Raw genomic sequence first — 25,289 nt, 5'->3', positions numbered from 1 at the left:
CCCTACCTCTTCCAACTCTAGGCACATGTTTCCTCTTTTATCCCTGATCGGTCCTACCCTCACTCTCGTCATCCTTGAGTGAATGGCTGTTTAGATCCCTGGATGGTGATGAGGGAGGAGGTGTAGGGACAGGTGTTGCACCTCCTATGGTTGCAGAGGAAAGTACCAGGTAACAGGAAGGGATTAGTGGACCGGGTGTGAAAGTCGACCTACACTGTAATAAATCAGACAACAGCAGAACCAAAGAACATACGATTAATGCTTTATTAGTTTAAAGCTAGCGGGAATGAAGGATACAGAGAAAGAGTAAACAGTGTAACCCGAGCTCGGTACTGATCCACACTCAGAGATTTGCAGGTTAGTGTCCCTACTTTTATACCCACTGCATGGGAAACCTCTGTGGGAAGTTGCACTTACTAAGGCAGTTGCTTGCAGCAAGCTTTTAGCAAAACAAGATATGTCTTAAAAACTTCTTTCTTTCTCACCAGCACCTGGAGGTTTTACAGTCATAACTATAATCACATTATGGTTGAGGCAATATCACACCATGGGAAGAATAGCTGCACACCATTAACCCTTACATTTCCAGTCATTAACCCTTGCATTTCCAGTTCTCTTTTACACAGGGAGTCACAAAGAGAGTGGTTCCTGCAGAAAGCACAAAGGAGGAGAGGGGAAGATATGGCTGGTGGTGGATCCCATTGTTGCTATCAGAAGTCACAAAGCACCTTGTGCTGGATGTGGGGGCTAGTGGGGTGAACGGGGATCTCTATCTTTATTCTGTCTATGGTGGGGGGGTTGGAGGAGCTGTGGTAGTGAGAGTAGGCATCCGGAAAATAGAGAAGATTCATGTGAATGCTTCTGTGTACATTTCCATGCTCTATGTCCTGTGTCTATGGTGGTCACGTTCTCTGCAGCTGGGTAACCATATTTTGTTCTGTTAAGGTGATTTGGTGGCTGAACCTCTCAAGCCTCCTTGTCTACATGCTTCTCTTCAGCATTACAGTTGTCTACTTACAGCGAGGTTATCAGCCAATTCATTTGGTCAGAGGTCAGTATACTCATTATATACCTGTACATGAGCATTGATTAGTGTCTCACCTATTTTTTCTATTCTTTTCACAAAAATTTTGCATGTTACACGGCACGTGAGGCTGTTAACTTGTCTATATCCCTTTGCAGACTCCTTGTCTTCCCTCTTCCCACCCAGCTATGTATTGTCAGCTATATAAAATTATGAGATGCATAGATAGGGTAGATAGGGAATGTCTGTTTCCCATGGTTGGGATGTTTAAAACTGGAGGCCATAGGTTTAAAATGAGAGGAAGGAGGTTTAAAGGGGTTCTGGTGGGGGCATAATTTTTCACACAGAGAGTAGTTGGTATCAGGAATGAGCCATCAGAAGAGGTGGTGGAGGCAGAAACAGTAAGAGGCATCTGGACAGATACTGGAAAGAACAAGGCATAGAGGAGTGATGCAGGCAAGTGGATTAGTAGAGATAGGTATGATGTTCACCATAGACATGGTGGGCTGAAGGGTCTGTTTCTAAGCTGTACAACTTTATGAAACATGGGTACATGATAATATAAAGGACGCAGCTCACCATCAGCTAACCTAGGACAAAGAGGAATGGTCAATAAATGCCAGTGAAGCTCACATGCCAGAAACTAATAAAAAGAAAGTTGCAAGATGAGGTGCTAATCTTTCCTACTTTTGTTGAGTTTTGTTGGAACTGTACAGGAAACCAAGTTGGGAATGGAATTGAGATGGAGAATTGAGGTGACAGGCTCCACAAGTCCACGAACTCACAGAGATAGCTTGATGATATCTACGCTCACTCTGTTTCCTGCAAGTTCCAATCCATTCTCCCAATTTCTAATGATTACTCCAGTGCTTCCAGTATGTGTTCCAGTATGATTCATATCCACCATGATTAACACGGCCCTCAACTGTGTGCATTCCCTTTCCCACATTTCTGCTTTCACCCCATCTGCACACTCAGCAGAAGCAATACAACATTGGGTGGAATTGTAAATTGAGGAGGATGTGAAGAGGCTCCAGAGTGATTTAGACAAGTTGAATCTGCGGACAAGTACGTGGTCGATGAAGTGGAACATCTGTCATTTTTCCATATCGTATTCTATTGATAAAAGCCGGGAAGCAGTATAAAACTTTATTTGGAGCACATTTGGAGCATTGTGTGCAGTTCTGGTTGCCCCATTACGGGAAGGATGGAGAGGCTTTAGAGAGGGTGCAGAAGAGGTTCACCAGGATGTTGCATGGATTAGAGAGAGTGAGATGGAGAGACTTAGATTGTTTTCTCTGGAACATTGGAGGCTGAGGGGCGACTTAGATTGTTTTCTCTGGAACATTGGAGGCATAGATAGGATACATAGTCAGGGTAGAAATGGCAAATACCAGTGGGCATAGCTTTAAGGTGAGGATGAAAGTTTAAAGAAGATTTACGAGGGAGCAGAGGCTCTGTGGACAAGAACAAGACTCTCGGATGGTATGTTGCCTCCCAGGTGCCAGGGTCAGAGATGTCTCGGATTGAGTCCATAGCATTCTTAAGGGGGAGGGTGAGCAGCCAGAGGTCATGGTACACATTGGTACCGTTGACATAGGAAAATTGATGAGGTCCTGCGAAGTGAGTTCAGGGAGTTATAAGATAAGATAGAAAATAGAAACATAGAAAACCTACAACACAATACAGGCCCTTCGGCCCACAAAGCTGTGCCGAACGTGTCCCTACCTTAGAAATTACTAGGTTTACCCATAGCCTATTTTTCTAATCTCCATGTACCTATCCAAAAGTCTCTTAAAAGACCCTATCGTATCCACTTCCACCACCGTTGCCGGCAGCCCATTCCACACACTCACCACCCTTTGAGTAAAAAAACTACCCCTGACATCTTCTCGGTACCTACTCCCCAGCACCTTAAACCTGTGTCCTCTTGTGGCAACCATTTCAGCCCCGGGAAAAAGCCTCTGACTATCCACACGATCAATGCCTCTTATCATCTTATACACCTCTATCAGGTCACCTCTCATCCTCCGTCGCTCCAAGGAGAAAAGGCTGAGTTCACTCAACCTGTTTTCATAAGGCATGCTCCCCAATCTAGGCAACATCCTTGTAAAGATGAGATGTCTTTATTAGTCACATGTACATCGAAACACACAGTGAAATGCACCTTTTGCGTAGAGTATTCTGGGGGCAGCCCGCAAGTGTCGCCACGCTTCTGGCGCCAACATAACATGCCCACAACTTCCTAACCCATACATCTTTGGAATGTGGGAGGACACCGGAGCACCTGGAGGAAACCCACACAGACACGGGGAGAATGTACAAATTCCTTACAGACAGCGGCCAAAATTGAACCCAGGTCGCTGGCGCTGTAATAGTGTCATGCTAACTGCTACACTACAGGCCCTCCCGGTGCTAAGTTAAAAGACAGGACCTCCAGGATGGTGATCTCAGGATTGCTACCTATGCCACATGCTAGTGAGGCAAGAATTAGGAAGATAATGCAGTTTAACACATGGCTAAGGTGATGGTGCAGCAGGGATGGCTTCAGATTTTTAGATCATTGGGCTCTCTTCCAGGGCAGGTGGGATCTGTACAAATGGGATGGTTTGCAGCTGAAGTGGAGGGGGACCAATATCCTTGCGGGAAGGTTTGCCAGTGCTGCTCGGGGGAGGGAGGGGACCCAGAGTGTCAGGGCAGCAAGTGGAGAGGCTGTGGGGAAAGTAGATGCTAAGGCTACAAACAAAGATGGAAACAGAAAGGTTGAACGTGGTGGGACTAATGTTCTGAGTTGCATCTATTTCCATGCAAGGAGTATTGTAGATAAGGCAGATGAGCTTAGAGCATGGATCTGTACGTGGAATTATGATGTTGTAGCCGTTAGTGAGACTTGGTTGCAGGAGGGGCAGGACTGGCAGCTTAATGTTCTGGGTGTCAGTTGTTTTAGACATGAGAGAAAGGGAGGAATTAAAGGGCGAGGGGTGGCATTACTCATCAGGGAAAATGTCACGGTGGTGCTCAGAGAGGACATACTGGAGGGCTCGTCTACTGAGGCAATATGGGTGGAACTGAGGAATAAAAAAGAGATGACCACGTTAATGGGACTATATTATAGACCTCCCAATAGTCAGCAGAATTTAGAGGAACAAATTTGTAGACAGATGGCAGACAGTTGCAGGAAATATAAGGTTGTGATAGTAGGTGATTTTAACTTCCTACATATTGACTGGGACTCCCATACTGTAAAAGGACTGGATGGGATCGAGTTTGTCAAATATGTTCAGGAAAGTTTCCTTAATCAATATGTAGAGATCCCAACTGGAGAGAGCACAATACAGGATCTCCTCTTAGGGAATGAGGCAGGGCAGGAAACAGAAGTTAGTGTTTCGATCTAGTGATCATAATTCCATTAGTTTCAAGGTAATTATGGAGAAGGATAGGACTGGTCCTAGGGTTAAGATTCTAAACTGGAGGAAGGCCAATTTTGATGACATCAGAAGGGATCTGGCAGGTGTGGATTAGGATAGGTTGTTTTCTAGCAAAGAGATGCTTGGTAAGTTGGTAAGTGGGAGGTCTTCAAAAATGAAATATTGAGAGTACTGAATCTATATGTTCCTGTTAGAATAAAAGGCAAGGCTAACAAGTTTAGGGAACCTTGGTTCTTGAGGGATATTGAGGCCCTGGTAAAGAAAAAGAAGGAGGCGCATATCAGGTATAGGCAGTTGGGATCAAATGATGCACTTGAGGAGTATAAGAAATGCGAAAGAACACTTAAGAGAGAAATCAGGAGGGCTAAAAGAGGACACAGTGGCAAGACAAGGTGAAAGAGAATCCCAAGGGTTTTGATAGCTATATTAAGAGCAAAAGGATAGCAAGGGACAAAATTGGTCTTCTTGAAGATCACTGTGGGCACCTATGCGTGGAGCCGTAAGAGATGGGGGAGATCTTAAGTTAATTTTTTGCGCCTGTATTTATCCAAGAGACAGACACTGAGTCTATAGAACTGAGGCAAATGAGTCATGAGGTCATGGACCGTATCTGGGTTACGGAAGAGGAGGTGCTTGCTGTCTTGAGGTGAATTAGGGTGGATAAATCCCCAGGGCCTGACGAGGTGTCTCCTCGGACCTTGTGGAAGGCTAGTGCAGAAATTGCAGGGACCCTGGCAGAGATATTTAGAACGTCCTTAGCCACAGGTGAGGTGCCAGAGGACTGGGGGATAATTAATGTTGTTGCGTTATTCAAGAAAGGCTCTGAGAATAAGCCGGGAAATTATAGGCCAACGAACCTGCTGTCAGTTAGGTGTAAATTATTGGAAGGTATTCTGAGGGATAGGATACCGTACTGTATATAAGTATTTGGATACACAGGGCCTGATTAGGGATAGTTAACATGGCTTTGTGCGTGGCAGGTCATGTCTACCCAATCTTAGAGTTTTTCGAGGAGGTTACCAGGAAGGTTGATCAAGGGAAGGCAGTGGACGTTGTTTACATGGACTTTAGCAAGGCCTTTGACAAAATCCACATAGGAGGCTGCTGCAGAAGGTTAAGTCGCTTGGCATTCAGGATGAAATAGTCAATTGGATTCAACATTGGCTTAGCGGGAGAAACCAGAGAGCGGTAATAGATGGTTGTCTATCTGATTGGAGATCTGTGACTAGTGGTGTGCCGCAGGGATCGGTGCTGGGCCCGTTGTTGTTTATCATCTATATTAATGATTTAGATAATAATGTGGTAAACTGGATCAGCAAATTTGCGGATGACACCAAGATTGGGGGTGTAGTGGACAGTGAGGAAGGCTATCAAAGCTTGCAATGTGATCTGGACCAGCTGGGAAAATGGGCTGAAAAATGGCAGATGGAATTTAATGCAGACGTGTGAGGTGATGCACTTTGGGAGGACAAACCAGGGTAAGACTTGCACAGTGAATGGTAGGGCTCTGAGGTGTGCGGTAGAACAGAGGGACCTGAGAATACAGATCCATAATTCCTTGAAGGTGGCATCACAGGTAGATAGGGTTGTAAAGAGAGCTTTTGGCACTTTGGCCTTTGTAAATCGGGGCACTGAATATAGGAGTTGCGGTGTTATGTTGGTATAAGACATTGGTGAGGCCAAACTTAGAGTATTGTGTGCAGTTCTGGTCACCTACCTACAGAAAAGATATCAATAAGCTTGAAAGAGTGCAGAGAAAATTTACACGGATGTTGCCGGGACTTGAGGACCTGAGTTACAGGGAAAGGTTGAATAGGTTAGGACTTTATTCCCTGGAGTGCAGGAGAATGAGGGAAGATCTTATGGAAGTATGCAAAATTATGAGGGTATAGATGGGGTGAATGCATGCAGGCTTTTCCCCCTCAGGTTGGGTGAGACTAAAATAAGATTTCTTTATTAGTCATATGCACATCGAAGCTCACAGTGAAATGCATCTTTTGCGGCGAGTGTTCTCAGGGCAGCCCGCAAGTGTTGCCACGCTTCTGGCACCAACGTAGCATGCCCACAACTTCCTAACCCGTACACCTTTGGAATGTGGGAGGAAACCGGAGCACCTGGAGGAAACCCACGCAGACATGTGGAGAATGTACAAGCTCCTTACAGACAGCGGCGGGAATTGAACCCGGGTTGCTGGGGCTGTAATGGTGTTACGCTAACTGCTACACTACTGTGCCTATAACTAGAGGTCATAGGTTTCAGGTGAAAGGTGAAATATTTAAGGGGTCTCTCAGGGGCATCTTCTTCACTCAGAGGGCGGTGCGAGTGTGGAATGAGCTGCCAGTGGAAGTGGTGGATGTGGGTTCAATTGTAACACTTAAGGGAAGTTTGGATAGGTACATGGATGAGAGAGGTATGGAGAGCCATGGTCCAGGTGCAGGTAGATGGGACTAGGCAGAAATCTATGTCAGCATGGACAAGATGGGCTGAAGGGCCTTTTTTCTGTGCTGTAGTACTCTTTGACAAGGCAAGTTTTTTTTTACAGAGAGTGTGGTAGATACCTGGAACGTTCTGCCATGGGAGGTGGTGGAAGCAGATACGATAGCAACAATTAAGAGACATGTAGGTAAACATATGAACAGGCAGACAGTGGAGGAATATAAACTATATTGATACAGATGGGATTCTTTTCGTTTGGCATCATAGTGGGTGTAGACATGGAGGATCAAAAGGTCCTGTTCCTGTGCTGTATGGTTCTGTGTTCTAATTCTGTGAGATAGGACCTCCCATGCACAAAGCCATATTGACTATCCCTAACAAGTCCATGCTTTTCAAAATATCAGTAAACCCTATCCCTAAGGGTGTTCTCCGATAACTTTCCTACCACTGGCACACCAGCCTATAGTTCCAGGTTTGTCCATATCGCCCTTCTTAAACAAAGGAACAACATTGGGCTGCCCCCAGAACGCTAAGCAAAAGATGCATTTCACTGTGTGTTTCAATGTACATGTGACTAATAAAACTATGTTATCTTGTTCTCTAGTCTTCTGGCACCTCACCTGTGGCTAAAGAGGAAACAAAGATCTCTATCAATGACCCAGTATCCTGGGATAGATTCCATCACGCCCTGGTGACTTATCCACCTTAATGGTTTTCAAGGTGTCCAACACCTCCTTATTGATATCAACATGCCCTAGAATATCAACATACCCCCAAATATCAACATACCCCTCATCTATGTCCTTCTCCTTGCAATGCAAAGTTCTTAATAAAGACCTCATCTACTTCCTCTGGCTCTGTGCATGAATCCTGTCTTTTGTCCTTGAGTGGACCTACCTATCCCCAGCTACCTATTTGCTCCTAAAATATGTATAAAATGCTTTGGGATTCTCCTTAATTCTATTTGCCAACATTTCATGGCCCTTTTAGTCTTCCTGATTTCCTGTTTAAATTCTTTCCTCTTCCTTCTATATTCCTCAAGAGCCTTGTCTGACTTCTGCTTCCTAAACCTTACACATGCTTACTTTCTCTTTTTAACTAGGCATACCATATCACTTGTGATCCAGGGATCCCAAACCTTGCCATCCTTATCTTTCAGCCTCACAGGAACATGCTGGTCCTGAACTCTAATCAACTGGCCCTTAAAAGACGCCAACATGTCAGATGTGGATTTGCCCTCAAACAGCTGCTCCCAGTCTACTGTCTTCAGTTACTGCCCAATACTGTTGCAATTAGCATTTCTCCAATTTAGCACTTTCATCCAAGAACCAGCCTCATCATTATCCATAACTATCTTAAAACTTATGAACACCTGCCCAGGCTCATTACCCAGTATTGTTGGAGGAGGTGCTCTTAGCTGAAGAGGAGACGACCCTATCTACTTGTGTTGCCACTTTCAGGGAACTATGGACTTGGACCCCAAGATCCTTCTGTACATAAATAGTCATACATCACAGAAACAGGCCCTTCGGCCCAACTCGTCCATGCCAACCAAGAGGTGTCCCTGAGTTAGTCCCATTTGCCTGCATTTGGCCCATATCCCTCTAAACCTTTCATGACCATGGTTTGACTTACCAAAGTGCATCACCTCACACTTATCTAAGTTAAATTCCATCTGCCATTCTTTGGCCCACTTCCCAGTTGATCAAGATCCCATTGTAATCTTAGACACCCTTCTTCACTGTCCAATGTTGGCTTTATCCACAAACTTATCACGCCAGCTATATTCTCATACAAATGGTTAATACAGATGACAACGTCAGTGGAGCCAGCACCAACCAAATCCCTGTGGCATGCAAAGACCTGATAGAAGTTTATAAAATTATGAGAGGCATAGATAGGGTAGACAGTCAGAAACTGTACCCCAGGGTAGAAATGTCAAATACTGGAGGACATGCATTTAAGGTGAGAGGGGGAAAGTTTAAAGGAGATGTGTGGAGCAAGTTTTTTTTATACAGAGAGTAGTGGGTGCCTGGAACGGGCTGCCAGGGGTAGTGGTGGAGGTAGATAGGATAGTGGTGTTTAAAAGTTTGTCAAATAGACACATGAATATGCATGGAATGGAGGGATATGGATCATGAACAAGCAGAAGAGATTGGGTTTAATTTGGCATTGCATTCAGCTCAGACATTGTGGGCTGAAGGGCCTGTCCCTGTGCTGTACTATTCTGTGTTCTGTTTTGGCGCCCCACTGGTCACAGGCTGCCAATGCTCAAGGTTTCTGCCACTTACTGTATACTTGTGAATTTGACCTCCCAAAGTTCAACACCTCACACTTGTCCGGATTAAACTCCGTCTGCTACTTCTGTGCCCAAGTTTCCAACTGGTCTATATCCTGCTGAATCCTTTTCAACCTTCTTCACTGTCCATAACTGCACCAATTTTTGTGTCATCTGCAAACTTGCTAATGATCCCATCTACATTTTTGTTAAAATCATTTTTATATATCATAGTCCCATCAGGATATGATGCAGGGTTTCGATCCGAAATGTTAACATTTCCTCTCCCCCACCTGCCCCCTCCACAGATGCTGCTCGACCTGCTGAGTTCCTCCAGAAGTTTTTATTTTATTCCACATGTATAGAGAGAAAGTTGAGAGTTGGGCAGGCACGGTTGAGTAGCGGTTAGTGTAACACTATTACAGCGCCAGCGACCCGGGTTCAATTCCACTGCTGTCTCTAAAGGAGTTTGTACATTCTCCCCATGGGTTTCCTGCGTGGCTTTCCTCCGGGTGCTCCAGTTTCCTCCCACATTCCAAAGACGTACAGGTTAGGAAGTTGTGGGCATGCTATGTTGGCGCCGGGAGTTTGGCGACACTTGCAGGCTGTCCCAGAACATTCTACTCAGAAAAGATGCATTTCATGTGTGTTTCGATGTACATGTGACTAATAAAGATATCTTGTATAAAGTAATTCTGACAATGAGCATGAAAGTGACCCGAAGTGTTATTTCTGACATCTCGTATTGTGTGGGCATCAAAGCTCTGATACATTGTGTGCTGAGGTAGGCACCTTAATGGTGTGATATCCAGGCATTTAGCTACTAAAGGGCCGATACAGATTTATGTCTCTTCAGGAGGAGAATGTTTGTGTGATGTTTCAGAAAGACAGAGCAGTGCACTGACCATATATTTTCTTTTCTTCAGAGCGTTGTTGCATCATTCTGAGTACAGCCAGGCATGTGTTGCTGGGTTGGATCCTGCATTACTTACCGTTCTACCTGATGGGCCGAATTCTCTACTATCATCACTATTTCCCAGCAATGCTTTTTAGCAGCATGTTAACAGGTGTGTAACGTCCCTCTAACATTACTCCATAAATATAGCAGCAGAATTAGCCCATTTGGCCCATCGAGTCTGCGCCGACATTCACTCATGGCTGATTTATTTCCGACCCCATGCTCCTGCCTTCTCCCTGTAACCCTCAACCCCTATACCATGGAAATCACACTCACAGATTTCAGTGATTGTGCTACACATCAGTGTTATTTATAATATAAATAGAAAATGCTGGAACACTGAACATGTCAGGCAGTATCTATGGAAAGGGAAACAGTTGATTTTCAGTTCAAAGACCCCTCGTTCCTGATGTAGACTAACCTGGTTCTGTTTCCAACCATTCATAATTTGTGTCATTGTTGGATGGAATAATTACCTTCAGCTGGACTCCTGCAAAATGATTCATATTTCAACTTTCAAATATCACATTAGATTGAGGTTCCACAAATTGTGGTGATACATGAATAAGGTGAGTAGACTCGTGAATAAAATCAAGCATCCTCTGGTTTCTCTTCAGTAACTTATTTAGGATATGAGCACACAGTTGCCTTTCTCAATAATTTGTGAACTTGTTCTCACTCTGACCTTGTCTTTGACCTCTTCCAACAAAGTTTAACATAACCAGAAAGGTATTGGAATTGGTTTATTATTGTCACTTGTACCAAGGTAGAGTGAAAAACCTGTCTTGCGTCCCGTTCGTACAGATCAATTCATTACACAGTGCATTGAGGTAGTACAAGGTAAAACAATAACAGAATGCAGAGAAACGTATCACAGCTACAGAGAAAGTGCAGTGCCGGCAGACAATAAGGTGCAAGGTCATAATGAGGTAGATTGTGAGGTCGAGTCCATTTTATTATACTAGAGAACGGTTCAATAGTCTTATAACAGTGGGATAGAAGCTGTCCTTGAGTTTGGTGGTATGTACTTTCAGGCTTTTGTATCTTCTGCCTTATGGGAGAGGGGATAAGAGAGGACGTCCTGGGTGGGTGGGGTCTTTGGTTATGCTGGCTGCTTTACTGAGGCAGCGAGAAGTGTAGACAGAGCCCATGGAGGGGAGGCTGGTTTCTGTGATGTGCTGAGCTGTGTCCACAACTCTGCAGTTTCCTGTGGTCCTGGGCAGAGCAGTTGCCATACCAAGCCGTGATGCATCCGGATAGGATGTTTTTTGTGGTGCATCGATAAAAGTTGGTGAGTGTCAAGGGGGACATGCCAAATTTCTTTAGCCTCCTGAGGAAGTAGAGGTGCTGGTGAGCTTTCTTGGCCGTGGTGTCTATGTGCTTGGACCAGGACAGGCTATTGGTAATGTTCACTCCTCTCAACCCTCTCGACCTCAACACCGTTGATGTAAACAGGAGTGTGTGCACCGCCCCCGTCCTGAAGTCAATGACCAGCTCTTTTGTTTTGATGCCATTGAGGGAAAGGTTGTTGTCATGACACCATGTCACTAGGCTCTCCATCTCCTTCCTGTAGTCCGGCTCATCGTTATTTGAGAAACGGCCCACTACGGTGGCATCATCTGCAAACTTGTAGATGGAATTAGAGCAGAATCTGGCCATGCAGTCATGGGTATATAGGGAGTAGAGTGGGGGGCTGAGGACACAGCCTTGGGTGGGGGGAAGGTTTTAAGTATGTGTAGGAGGAACTTGATACAGGCACCAGAGGTTTTGTTGACCCAGGTTTATCGAGGGCAGCACAAGGGATACCACTTGGCTCAGACAGTACATTGAATCTCCAATAGTCCACTGTCCAATTGTTTGAAAATCCAGATGGTTTGGCGTGGTCCTGGTTCCCACACTCCCTTTAAATTCACCGGACCCCAATTCCTGAAATCACATTAAACTCACCAGGGTTGCTGGAAAATGTATCATACTGTAGCGGTTGCTACCGCGGAATAAAACAAGACTCTACTCGGAGGATTGCCAAACAGAACTGGTTTATTTTCCCGCCTTGTGCGGGCCCTTTAAGGGAGAAAAACTCCCGCCCAAAAAACCGGCAATGACGTAAGTCCTACGTCATCAGGACTTTCCCGCGCGCGGGTTCTCCCCGTCGCTCGGAAAGACGAGGCCCGCCGCCATCTTGGGCCTCGTCGCTCCGACGCCGCGCGACCCGACTGCCGAGCCGGTTCGCCCGACTAGACGGTGAGTCGCCACACAACCCCCCCCAGAACCGGCGAGACAGTCCCCAAGGTCCGTGGGCTGTGCCAGCTGCCGCTTAGGGGGGCGGCCTCTGCGTCGTGGCGTGGCAACCTCGACAGGCTGTTGCAGATCCAAATGGGCCGGTTTGAGGCGGTCCGCCGTGAAAACCTGTTCCCTGCCTCCAATGTCCAAAATAAAAGTGGATCCGTTATTCCGTATGACTCGGAACGGTCCCTCATATGGTCGTTGCAATGGCGCCCGAGGTGTGCCCCTGCGAACGAAAACAAACTTACAGTCCCGTAGTTCCTTGGGCTGGCAGGATGGGGCTTGACCGTGCCATGAGGTGGGAATCGGGGCCAAGGCGCCGAGCTTCTCGCGCAGTCTTTGTAGAACTGCTGGGGGTTGTTCCCCTTGGTCCTGAAGGGCAGGTATGAAATCCCCGGGGACAACTAGTGGCGCCCCGTATACAAGCTCAGCTGACGAAGTGCGGAGGTCGTCTTTGGGGGCAGTGCGTATGCCGAGCAGGACCCAAGGCAGCTCGTCAACCCAGTTAGGACCCTTCAGGCAGGCCATCAAGGCCGATTTTAGATGGCGGTGAAAACGTTCCACCAACCCGTTTGATTGAGGATGGTAGGCCGTGGTGGTGTGCAGCTGCGTCCCTAGCAGGTTCGCTAATGCAGCCCAGAGACTGGAAGTGAATTGGGTGCCTCTGTCTGAAGTGATGTGGGCCGGAACGCCAAAATGTGAGACCCAAGTTGTGAGCAGCGCTCGGGCGCAGGAATCAGTTGTGATGTCAGTCAGGGGGGTTGCCTCAGGCCACCTCGTGAACCGGTCCACGATGGTAAGGAGGTACCGGGCTCCTCTTGAAACCGGCAGAGGGCCCACGAGGTCGACGTGTATGTGGTCGAACCTCCTACGGGTAGGCTCGAACTGCTGTGGTGGGACCTTGGTGTGTCACTGGATTTTTGACGTCTGGCAGTGCAGACAAGTCCTGGCCCACTCACTGACCTGTTTGCGCAGGCCATGCCAGACAAACTTGCTGGCGACCAGTCGGACAGTAGATCTGATGGATGGGTGCGCCAACCCATGTACCGAGTCAAAAACGCGTCTCCGCCAGGCTGCAGGGACAATAGGGCGGGGCTGACCAGTCGCAACGTCGCAAAGTAGGGTCCGCTGACCTGGACCAACCAAGAAATCTCGGAGCTGCAGACCCGAGACTGCGGTTCTGTAGCTGGGCAGTTCGTCGTCGGCTTGCTGTGTGTCAGCCAGGGCTGTGTAGTCGACACCCAAGGATAGGTTGTGGATGGTTGGTCTGGAAAGTGCATCAGCAACGACATTATCCTTTCCGGAGACATGTTGAATGTCAGTTGTGAACTCGGAAATGTAGGATAAATGTCTCTGCTGACGAGCTGACCAGGGATCGGAGACTTTGGAGAAGGCAAAGGACAGAGGCTTATGATCGGTGAAAGCGGTGAAAGGCCTGCCTTCTAGAAAGTATCGGAAATGCCGGACCGCCAGATACAGCGCTAGAAGTTCCCGATCAAAAGCGCTGTACTTCAGTTCGGGCGGTCTAAGGTGTTTGCTGAAAAATGCCAAGGGTTGCCAGCGGCCTTCGAGTAGCTGTTCCAGTACCCCACCCACCGCGGTGTTGGACGCGTCTACCGTGAGGGCAGTCGGGACGTCAGTCCTAGGGTGTACCAGCATCGTGGCGTCTGCCAGGGCGTCTTTGGCCTTAACGAAAGCAGCCGCAGCCTCGTCAGTCCAGATGATGTCCTTGCCCTTACCAGCCAGCAGCGAGAACAGAGGGCGCATGATACGGGCTGCTGCAGGGATGAAACGATGGTAAAAGTTGACCATCCCAAGGAATTCCTGTAGGCCTTTGACTGTGTCGGGGCGGGCAAAATGGCGGATAGCATCCACCTTGGCGGGTAGGGGTGTTGCCCCGTCGCTGGTGATTTTGTGGCCGAGGAAATCGATAGAGTCAAGTCCGAATTGGCACTTGGACGGGTTAATCGTGAGGCCGAAATCGCGGAGGCGGGAATACAGCAGGCGGAGGTGGGAAAGGTGTTCCTGGCGGTTACGGCTGGCGATCAGTATATCGTCCAAGTAAATGAACACGAAGTCCAGGTCTCGGCCTACCACGTCCATCAGCCGCTGGAAGGTCTGCGCGGCGTTCTTGAGGCCGAACGGCATCCGAAGGAATTCGAACAGGCCGAATGGGGTGATAATCGCAGTTTTGGGGACGTCATCCGGATGGACCGGGATTTGGTGGTATCCCCTAACGAGGTCCACTTTGGAAAAGATGCGGGCCCCGTGTAAGTTCGCTGCGAAGTCCTGGATGTGAGGGATGGGATAGCGGTCCGGGGTGGTGGCGTCATTCAGCCTGCGGTAGTCGCCGCAGGGCCTCCACCCTCCGGTGGCTTTGGGGACCATGTGCAGGGGGGAGGCCCAGGGGCTGTCTGACTTGCGAACAATCCCCAGCTCCTCCATGTGATGGAACTCTTCCTTTGCCAGGCGGAGCTTGTCTGGAGGTAATCGTCGTGCTCGGGCATGAAGGGGTGGCCCTGTGGTAATGATGTGGTGTCGTACCCCATGTGCGGGCCGAGAATTTGTAAACGAAGGTGCCAAAATCGATGGGAATTCGGCTAGGAGCTTGGCGAAATCGTCGCCAGAAAGGGTAATGGAGTCCAGGCGCGGGGCTGGTGGGCTGATTTCTCCCAGGGGATAGGTCCGGAGAGTGCTAGAGTGGACTAACCGCTTCCTTCGCAGGTCGACTAACAGGTTGTGGGCCCGAAGGAAATCGGCGCCTAGGAGTGGTCGGGCGACGGTGGCAAGGGTAAAGGTCCAGGTAAAACGGCTGCCGCCAAAGTGTAATTGAAGCGTATGGGTGCCGAAAGACCGTATCGTTGTACCATTGGCGGCATTGAGTAGAGGACCTGGTGGCCTGTCACGAGTGTCGCGGCCTGTCGGGGGCAAAATACTGACCTCTGCTCCAGTATCAACGAGGAAATGCCGTCCAGATTTCTTGTCCTGAACGAAGAGGAGGCTCTGTCGGCGGCCAGCCGCCGTAGCCATCAGCGGCGGCTGGCCCTGGCGTTTCCCTGAAACTTGCAGGGTGGGCGGCATCGACGGGCCTCCGCACCCTACCTCTGATGGTAGAAGCACAGCTGGTCACCCGTGTCGTCGTCTGCGTTCCTGGGGCGTGGCTGCTCGGTTGCTGGGGCCGGGCGAGGCAGGCGTTGGGCTCGCGGCCTGGTGATTTGACTGACGGACGAACCGCTCTCGCGCTTGGCCCTCCACAGGACATCTGCCCGGGCGGCCACCTCACGGGGGTTGCTGAAGTCGGCATCAGCTAACAACAAGTGGATGTCATCGGGGAGCTGTTCGAGGAAGGCCTGTTCGAACATCAGGCATGGCTTGTGTCCCTCGGCCAATGCCAGCATCTCATTCATTAGGGCGGATGGGGATCTGTCCCCCAGGCCATCCAGATGAAGCAGGCGGGCGGCGCGCTCACGACGGGAGAGGCCGAAGGTCCGGATCAAAAGATCTTTGAAAGCCGGGTACTTATCTTCCTCCGGAGGCGACTGGATGAAGTCTCCAACCTGGGCGGCTGTCTCCTGGTCCAGAGAGCTAACCACATGGTAGTACTTCGTGGAGTCGGAGGTGATCTGCCGAAGGTGGAATTGCGCTTCAGCCTGGTCAAACCAGACGCTGGGCCGAAGTGTCCAAAAGGTGGGCAGCTTGAGGGCCACTGCGTTGGCTGCTGCGCTGTCGTCCATTTCGCGGGTCCAAAAGCCGTTTGGACCGTCGGGGTCACCAATGTAGCGGTTGCTACCGCGGAATAAAACAAGACTACTCGGAGGATTGCCAAACAGAACTGGTTTATTTTCCCGCCTTGTGCGGGCCCTTTAAGGGAGAAAAACTCCCGCCCAAAAAACCGGCAATGACATAAGTCCTACGTCATCAGGACTTTCCCGCGCGCGGGTTCTCCCCGTCGCTCGGAAAGACGAGGCCCGCCGCCATCTTGGGCCTCGTCGCTCCGACGCCGCGCGACTCGACTGCCGAGCCGGTTCGCCCGACTAGATGGTGAGTCGCCACAATACTAAATTAAAAGTATATTGGAGTATAAATTAGGAAAACATCCAATGGCCTGGAAAATTTACCAGTGTGGCACCAGCAAAGTCCTGAATGTGCCGGATTATCTGTAACCCTAACACCTATTTACTGTAATGGGATGATCAAGATTGGAGGTCATAAAGATACAGATGAGTGTTTCAGCAGCAGACAAACTGAGGCCAGAGATCATTGTTACAGAGGGGCAAGTTGGTGATCACACTGGTTGCATGGATGCGTGGTTCAAAGCTTAATCTTGGAGTCAGATCTGACACCGAGTCCATGAACAATCTAGTTCAGCTTCAGACAGTGCCAGGGAAAGAGGTGGAGTTTGGAATGTCTGAAGACGTTCCTTGGAAAAAAATTGCCTTGGAAATGCCAAACTTGTGTTGTTAAGTTAAAACTCTGCTATTGGGGTGATGTTCCTAATCTATTCAAGGCAGATCCAGTAATTTAATCATTAGTCTAAAATCCAGCTTCTCATAGTTCAGGTATGTTCAATTCTTCAGTCAGTCATTAGATGCCAAATTCAGTTATTGTTTTCAAAAAGTGCAAATCTTTCCAACAATAGTAATTTTAATTTTTATTTATTTTTCAGCAATTACTTGGCACATTCTGCTGCAAAGTTCTGACCTCCTCTTCAGCCATCAAACAGCCCAAAAAGTTTACACTGGTGGAGTGATGTGCTTGATCTTTGCCTGTGTGTACAGGTGGGCACAAGTTTCCTAAAAACATGATTGATCCACATTGAGGAGTTCTACCTTTTAAAACAAAACCAGTTTCTTTTGGTCCAGCAATCTCACATTGGCTTCTTTTTCCCACATGCAGCCTTACCACCAGCACCATTTGGGAAAACAACTGCTGCAAGATGTTTCCAAATTTTCTCTGTTAGATTCCCCCTTCATCTGAGAATGTCCCACTCTCTCCAACTATTCTCTTACTTTCTCTGTTTCAAGATTGATTGTTTTATTTGACAAATAGTTTTTCTCCCCCTTCTTCTGATTGACCCTACATTCCCCCTACACTTAATATGTTTTTGTATCTTTAGCTCTAATGTCTGCAGTGAGTACAAGGTACAAAACGCACGACGGTTGCTGACCTGACCTACTCCAACAGCACCTCCCAAACCGACAATCTCATTTTGTCAAATGGAACACAAAAATACTAAAGGCCAATGATCATTCCCCTGTCACTCACTTCACCCCCTCTTCACTGCAGTCCTACTGTCCTGATTCAACCAATGATTTGTATCTGGTCTGTCGGTAAGGTATGGTTTAAGTTGCTGGGTAATGTGTAAGGTTCCATTTTCCCGTCTTTCTCCTTTGAATCAGTACAAGATTCTGAAATGGCAATGTGTAAGGTTCCTTCAATCTGCAGAAAATCATTGTTTTCTTTTGTTCCAGCTTCTACCTGTTTCATCCTCTGTCCTATGGGATGATTGGCCCACATGCTCAAGATCCTCGCAGTCCAATGTCAGGGTTGAGGTGGATGGAGTCCTGGGAATTCTAACCTCACTGAGGTCAGGCACGAGTCACGGCAGCTGTTCAGTATCTCTGCTGTTGGAGTGCACAGTCTTGGATCAAAGATTTTGTGAAAAGAGGAACGGGGTGACTTGCTTTGCCAAACTTTTGATAAATTCTTGTCACCTTCCACACAAATGATGCAGTTATTAAACAGACAAATGTCACTGCCATTTAATAAATGTGTACTTTGTTCTGAAAGTTTACGTGTTAATGGAGGGATGAGCCAGAAGCTGCTGTAATCTCTCTACAAGTAAAAGAAACTGAAGAACAAATACGAGTGCTGAATGTCAAGGGTGGAAGCATTCTTCCAGGATCTAAGATCTATCCTGTTTGATAACTTCTCACCCTGAGTATAAAAGCAGAATGTGCTGCCTGTCCTGTAAGCTGGAACTATCCACTTGTCCTTTTGTAAGGTGCAGTGTTGAGCATCAGAGCTGCCAACTGTTCAGTGAATCTGTCGATTGGCAAGATAATGATGTTCAGACTCGTCCTTGAAAGGAAATCCGAGCAGATACAATAAGCTAGTGTAGAATTTTCTTCTTCAAAGTGTACTTTAAATTAAAAACTATATACACCAAAAGGTTCATAGAATTGTACAGCACAGCAGCAGGCCCTTTGGCCCATCACATCCATGCTGACCTTTTCCCCATCAACACAATTCCTATTTGCCTGCATTAGGTCCATATTCTTCTATGCTTTGTCTGTTTAAATGCCTGTCTAAAATGTCTCTGAAACATAGTAATTGTATCTGATTCCAGCAGCTCCTCTGTCACTGAGTTCCAGATAGCAATGCCTTTGTGCAAAAAGAAAAATTACTCCTTAAATCCCCTTTAAAAGATAAATCCAAAGTATATTAAGCGCAAAAGAATAACCAGAGAAAGATTAGAGCCCATTAGCGATGACAGAAGCAATCTATATGTGGAGCCAAAGGGTATAGATGAGTCAATATTGTTCATCAGTATTCACAAAGGAGATGGATTTTATTGCTGGGGGATTACACGAAGGGGTAGGTGAAATTCTAGTACAAATCTCCATAAATAGAGGAGGTGCTTGATCCCTTAGGGGGAATTAAAGATGGATAAATCGCCAGGGCCAAATGTGATTTATCCTCGGCTGCAGTGAGAGGCAATGAAAGAAATGGCTGCAGCTCTGGCTGAGATTTTTCCATCTTCACTGGACACAGCTGAGGTGCCAGATGACTGGAAGGGCAGCAGGGAAAATCCTGGTAATTACAGACTTCTGAGCCTAGCATCAGTGGTAGGATGGATGATCACGTGGAAAGGCAGAACTGATGATCTCTGTGGAGGGCTGATCCTGTCTGATCAATCTGACTGAATTTTTTGAAGAGGTAGCATAGTCAATTGATGACAGCAGTGCAGTAGATGTGGTTTACATGGACTAGGACCCACATTGGAGACTGGTTCAAAAGGTTAGTGCCCAAGAGATACATGGGATACAAACTGGATCCAAGATTGGCTTGGCAATAGAAGACAGGGTGATGGCGGAGGGTATTTTTTGTGACTGGATGCCTGTGACTAGTGATGTCCCAAAGGATTGGTGCTAGGACCCAGAGCAGGACATACACAGTGAATGGCAGGGCCCTGGGGAGTGTTGTGGAACAGAAGACGTTGGCGTTTAAGTACATTGTTGCCTGAAAGTGGCGATACAGGTAAATGGGGTGGTGAAGAAGGCATTTGGCACGCTGGCCTTCATTGGTTGGGGCATTGAGTACAAGAGTCGGAACATCATGTTACACCTGTACATCGGTAAGATTGCACTTGGAATATTGTGAGCAGTTCTGGTCACCATGCTATAGGAAGGAATCAGAATCAGGTTTATTATCACTGACATATGTCATGAAATTTGTTGTTTTGCACCAGCAGTACAGTGCAACAGATAAAGATTGCTATAAGTTACCAATAAATAGTGCAAAAGAGGAATAATGAGGTGGAGTTCATGGACTGTTCAGAAATCAGATGGTGGAGGGGAAAAAGATGTTCCTGAAACATTGAGTGTGGGTCTTTGGACTCCTATACCTCCTCCCCGATGGTAGTAATATGAAGAGGGCATGTCCCAGATGGTGAGGGTCCTCGGTGATGGATGCCACCTTCTTGAGGCACCGCCTCTTGAAGATGTCCTCGATGGTGTGGAGGGTTGTGCTTGTGATGGAGCTGGCTGAGTCTACAACCCTCCACAACCTCTTGCGATCCTGCAAATTGGAGCTTCCATACCAGGTGGTGATGCAAGCAGTCAGAATGCTCTCCACCGTACATCTGTAGAAATTTGCAAGGATCTTTGGTGACATACCAAATCTCCTCAAACTCCTAATGAAGTAGAGCTGCTGGCATGCCTTCTTTGTGATTGATTCAATGTGTTGAGCCCAGGATAAATCCTCTGAGATATTGATGCCCAGGAACTTGAAGCTGCTCACCCTTTCCACCGCTGACCCCTCAGTGAGGACTGGTGTGTGTTCTCCTGACTTCCCCTGCCTGAAGTCCACAATGAATTCCTTGCTCTTGCTGATATTGAGTGCAAGATTATTGTGACATCACACAACCAGCTGATATATCTCACTGCTGTACGCCTCCTTGTCGCCAACTGAGATTCTGCCCACAACAGTGGTGTCATCGATGAATTTATAGATGGTGTTTGAGCTGTGACTCGCCACAAAGTTATGAGTATAGAGAGAGTTAAGCACATATCCTTGAGGTGCGCCTGTGTTGATGTCAGTGAGGAGGAGATGTTACTACCGATCCACACTGACTGTGATCTCCCGATAAGGAAGTTGAGGATCCAGTTGCAGAAGAAGATGCAGAGGCCCAGATTTTGAAGCTTGTTAATTAATACTGAAAGGATTGATGGTGTTGAATACCGAGCTGTAATGGATGATCGGCAGCCTGACACATGTTGCTGTCATCTCGGTGGTTCAAGGCCGAGTGGAGAGCCAGTGAGGTCACATCCACTGTAGACCTGCTGTGGCAGTAGACAAATTACAGCAGGTCCAGGTCCTTGCTCAGGCAGGAGTTAATTGGTATTGGTACTGGTATTGGTTTTGGTTTATTATTGTCACTTGTATCGAGGTACAGTGAAAAACTTGTCTTGCATACCATTCGTACAGGTCAATTCATTACACAGTGCAGATACATTGAGTTTGTACAGAGGGCATTGAGGTAGTACAGGGAAAAACAATAACAGAGTACAGAGTAAAGTGTCACAACTACAGGGAAGTGTCTTGCAGGTAGACAATAAGGTGCAAGGTCAAACAAGGTAGATTGTGAGGTCAAGAGTCCATCTCATTGTATAAGGGAACTGTTTAATAGTCTTATCACAATGGGATAGAAGCTGTCCATGAGCCTGGTGGTATGTGCCCTCAGACTCCTGTATCTTGTACCTGATGGGAGAGGAGAGAAGAGAGAATGACCCGAGTGCGTGGGGTCTTTGATTATGCTGGCTGCTTCACCAAGGCAGCGAGAGGTATAGACTTGAGTCCATGGAGGGGATGCTGGTTTCCGTGATGCGCTGGGCTGTGTCAAAAACTCTCTGCAGTTTCTTGCAGTCCTGGGCAGAGCAGTTGCCGTACCAAGCCATGATGTATCCAGATAGGATGCGTTCTATGGTGCATCAATAAAAGTTGGTGAGTGTCAAAGGGGAATGCATCTTTTGCATAGAGTGTTCTGGGGGCAGCCTGCAAGTCTTGCCATGCTTCTGCTGCCAACATAGCATGCCCACAACTTCTTAGCCCATACGTCTTTGGAATGTGGGAGGAAACCAGAGCACCCAGAGGAAACACACGCAGTTACGGGGATGTCCACCTAAGCTCGTCCCATTTGCCTGCATTTGGCCCATGTCATTCTAAACCCCTCCTATCCACGTACTTGTCCAAATGTCTTTTGGATGTTGTTATTGTACCTGCCTTAACCAATTCCTCTGGCAGCTTTTGTTTTGCTGACATTGAGGGAAAGGTTGTTGTCATGACACCATGTCATTAAGCTCTCTAAGCTCCTTCCTGTAGTCCGACTCATCATTATTTGAGATATGGCCCACTATGGTGGTATAATCTGAAAACTTGTAGATGGTGTTAGAGCAGAATTTGCTACACAGACATGAGTGTATAGGGAGTAGAGTAGGGGGCTGAGGACGCAGCCTTGTGGGGCACCAGTGTTGAGAATAATCATGCCGGAGATGTTGCTGCCTATCCTTACTGATTGCGGTCTGTTGGTCAGAGAGAGAAGGATCCAGTTGCAGAGGTCTTGGAGTTTGGTGATGAGTTTGCTGCTTGAAATTATTGACTACAGCTCCACCTTCAATACTATGGACAGTAGTCTAATGCAGGTGTCTTTACTGTCCAGATGCTCCAGAGCTGAGTGTAGGGCCAGGAAGATGGCATCCATTGTAGACCTGTTTCGGCAGTAGGGGAATTGCAGTGGGTCGAGGTTTTCCAGGAGGTTGGAGTTGATGCGTGCCATGACTAGCCTCTCAAAGCACTTCATGATGGTGGATGTCAGAACCACTGGTTGGTAGTCATTAAGGCACGTTACCTTGTTTTTCTTAGGTATTGGTTTATTATTGTCACTTGTACCGAGGTACAGTGAAAAGCTTGTCTTACAAACTGATCGTACAGGTCAATTCATTACACAGTGCAGTTACATTGAGTTAGTACAAAGTGCATTGATGCAGTACAGGTAAAAACAGTAACAGTACAAAGTAAAGTGTCACAGCTACAGAGAAAGTGCAGTGCAATAAGGTGCAAGGTCACAACAAGGTAGATCGTGAGGTCATAGTCCATCTTATTGTATAAGGGAACTGTTCAATAGTCTTATCACAGTGGAATAGAAGCTGTCCTTATGTCTGGTGGTACGTGCCCTCAGGATCCTGTATCTTCTACCCGATGGAAGAGGAGAGAAGAGAGAATGTCCCGGGTGGGTGGGGTCTGGGATGATAGTGGTCTTCTTAAAGAAGGTGAGAACCTCAGATTGAAATTCTAGCCATTTCTGGGCAGCTAATTCTAGCCATGACCAACCTCTCATAGAACATAGAAAACCTACAGAACAATTCAGGCCCTTTGGCCCACAAAGCTGTGCTGAACATGTCCCTACCTTAGAAATAACTAGACTTACCCATAGCCCTCTATTTTCCTCAGCTCCATATACCTATCCAAAAGTCTCTTAAAAGACCCTATCGTATCTGCCTCCACCGTTGCCGGTAGCCCATTCCACGCACTCACCACTCTCTGAGTAAAAAACTTACTCCTGACATCCCCTCTATACCTACTCCACAGCACCTTAAACCTTTGTCCTCTTGTGGTCACCATTTCAGCCCTGGGGAAAAGCCTCTGACTATCTACCCCAATCAATGCCTCTCATCATCTTATATCAGGTCATCACAGTAGATGAGTGCTACAGGGTGATAGTCGTTGAGGCAGCTCACCCTGCTCTTCTTGGGCATTGGTATGATTGCTGCCCTTTTGAAACAGGTGGGAACCTCTGACTGCAGCAGTGAGAGGTTGAAGGTATCCTTGAACACTCCAGCCAGTTAGTTAGCACAGATTTTCAATACGGACTTCATGGACTTCCAGTATGGACTTTAGTAAGGCCTTTGACAAGGTCCCACATGGGAGATTAGTTCAGAAGGTTCAGTCAATGGGTATCCATGGAAAGGTTGTAAACTGGATTCAAAATTGGCTGAGTGGGAGAAGACAGAGAGTGGTTGTGGATAGTTGTTTCTCAGATTGGAGGCCTGTGACTATTGGTGTGCCTGAGGCATCTGTGTTGGGGCCATTGTTTGTTGTATATATCAATGATCTAGATGATAATGTGGTAAATTGGATTAGTAAGTTTGCAGATGATGCTAAGATTGGAGGTGTAGTGAACAGCGAGGAAGGCTTTCAAAGCTTGCAGAGGGATCTGGACCAAATGGAAAAATGGTCCAGAAAATGGCAGATGGAATTTAATGCAGACAAGTGTGAGGTGTTGCATTTTGGAAGGACAAATCAAGGGAGGACATACACAGTAAATGGTAGGGCACTGAGGAGTGCGGAGGAACAAAGGGATCTGGGAGTTCAGATACATAATTCCTTGAAAGTAGAGTCACAGGTAGACAGGGTTGTAAAAAAGGCTTTTGGCATCCTGGCATTTATAAATCAAAGTATTGAGTATAGGAGTTGGAATGTTTTGGTGAGGTTGTGTAAGTCATTGGTGAGACCAAATTTAGAATATTGTGTGCAGTTCTGGTTGCCGAACTACAGGAAGGATGTCAGTAAGATTGAAAGAGTGCAGAGGAGATTTACAAGAATGTTGCCAGGTCTTCAGGATTTGAGTTATAAGGAAAGATTGAGCATGTTAGGACTTTATTCCTTGGAGCAGAGGAGAATGAGGGGAGATATGATAGAGGTTTATAAAATGATGAGGGGCATAGACAGAGTTAATGCAAGTAGGCTCTTTCCACCTAGATTAGGAGAGATAAGTACGAGAGGACATGGCTTTAGGGTGAAAGGGGAAAGGTTTAGGGGGAATATTAGAGGGAACTTCTTCACTCAAAGAGTGGTGGGAGTGTGGAATGGGCTGCCATCTGATGTGGTAAATGCGGGCTCGCTCTTAACTTTTAAGAGTAAATTGGATAGATACATGGACGAGAGAGGTCTGGAGGGGTATGGGCTGGGGGCAGGTAAATGGGACTAGCCGAATAACGTTTCGGCACAGACTAGAAGGGCCGAAAGGCCTGTTTTCTATGCTGTAGTTTTTCTATGGTTCTATGGTTCTACCCTGCCAGGTACACCGTCGGGGCCTGATGCCTTGTGAGGGTTCACCCTTTTGACGGATGTTCTGACATCGGCCTACGAGACAGAGATCACAGGGTCACCAGATGCTGTGTGGATTCACACAGGTGTGGCATTATTCTCCCTTTCAAAGCATGCATAAAAGGCATTGAGCTCATCAGGGAATGAAGCATCACTGCCATTTATGCTGGTAGGTTTTGCCTTGTCAAAAGTAATGGCATATAAACTCTGCCATAGCTGTCGTGCTTCCGAATGTGTGTCTAACTTCACTCTATGATGTGATTACGCTAGAGAGGATGCAGAAAAGATTCACAAGGATATTGCTGGGACTGGAGGGCTTGAATGATAAGTTGATATGGCCAAGTTGGGGTGAAACATATGTCCATGTTGTACAACTCCATGACATGGGCTTGAATTCCACATGACAGTCTGGAAATTTAAATTCAAATAATTAATCTGAAATGAAAAGCTATTATCTATTATCACAAAAAAATCTTGTAAATACCCATCTAGTTC

At 47.0% G+C, this 25,289-nt stretch overlaps 1 protein-coding gene across 1 annotated transcript in view; it reads left to right on the top strand.

Annotated features, from left to right (window-relative positions):
• The window catches only part of pomt2 (protein-O-mannosyltransferase 2), a 185,204-nt gene extending 167,042 nt beyond the window's left edge, over positions 1 to 18,162 (top strand). Inside the window, exons 17-20 of the mRNA XM_052021379.1 lie at positions 946 to 1,051; positions 10,093 to 10,233; positions 17,074 to 17,185; positions 17,879 to 18,162. Coding sequence (XP_051877339.1) covers positions 946 to 1,051; positions 10,093 to 10,233; positions 17,074 to 17,185; positions 17,879 to 17,984 — 465 coding nt within the window. The 3' untranslated portion in view covers positions 17,985 to 18,162. The remainder of the gene's footprint in view (positions 1 to 945; positions 1,052 to 10,092; positions 10,234 to 17,073; positions 17,186 to 17,878) is intronic.
• The last annotated feature ends 7,127 nt before the right edge of the window (positions 18,163 to 25,289 follow it).

The sequence above is a fragment of the Pristis pectinata genome, chromosome 1 (genome assembly GCF_009764475.1).
Source record: "Pristis pectinata isolate sPriPec2 chromosome 1, sPriPec2.1.pri, whole genome shotgun sequence".
Classification (NCBI taxonomy): domain Eukaryota; kingdom Metazoa; phylum Chordata; class Chondrichthyes; order Rhinopristiformes; family Pristidae; genus Pristis; species Pristis pectinata.
Note: the sequence above shows the minus strand (reverse complement) of the source record. Positions and strands in the feature narration are given on the sequence as shown.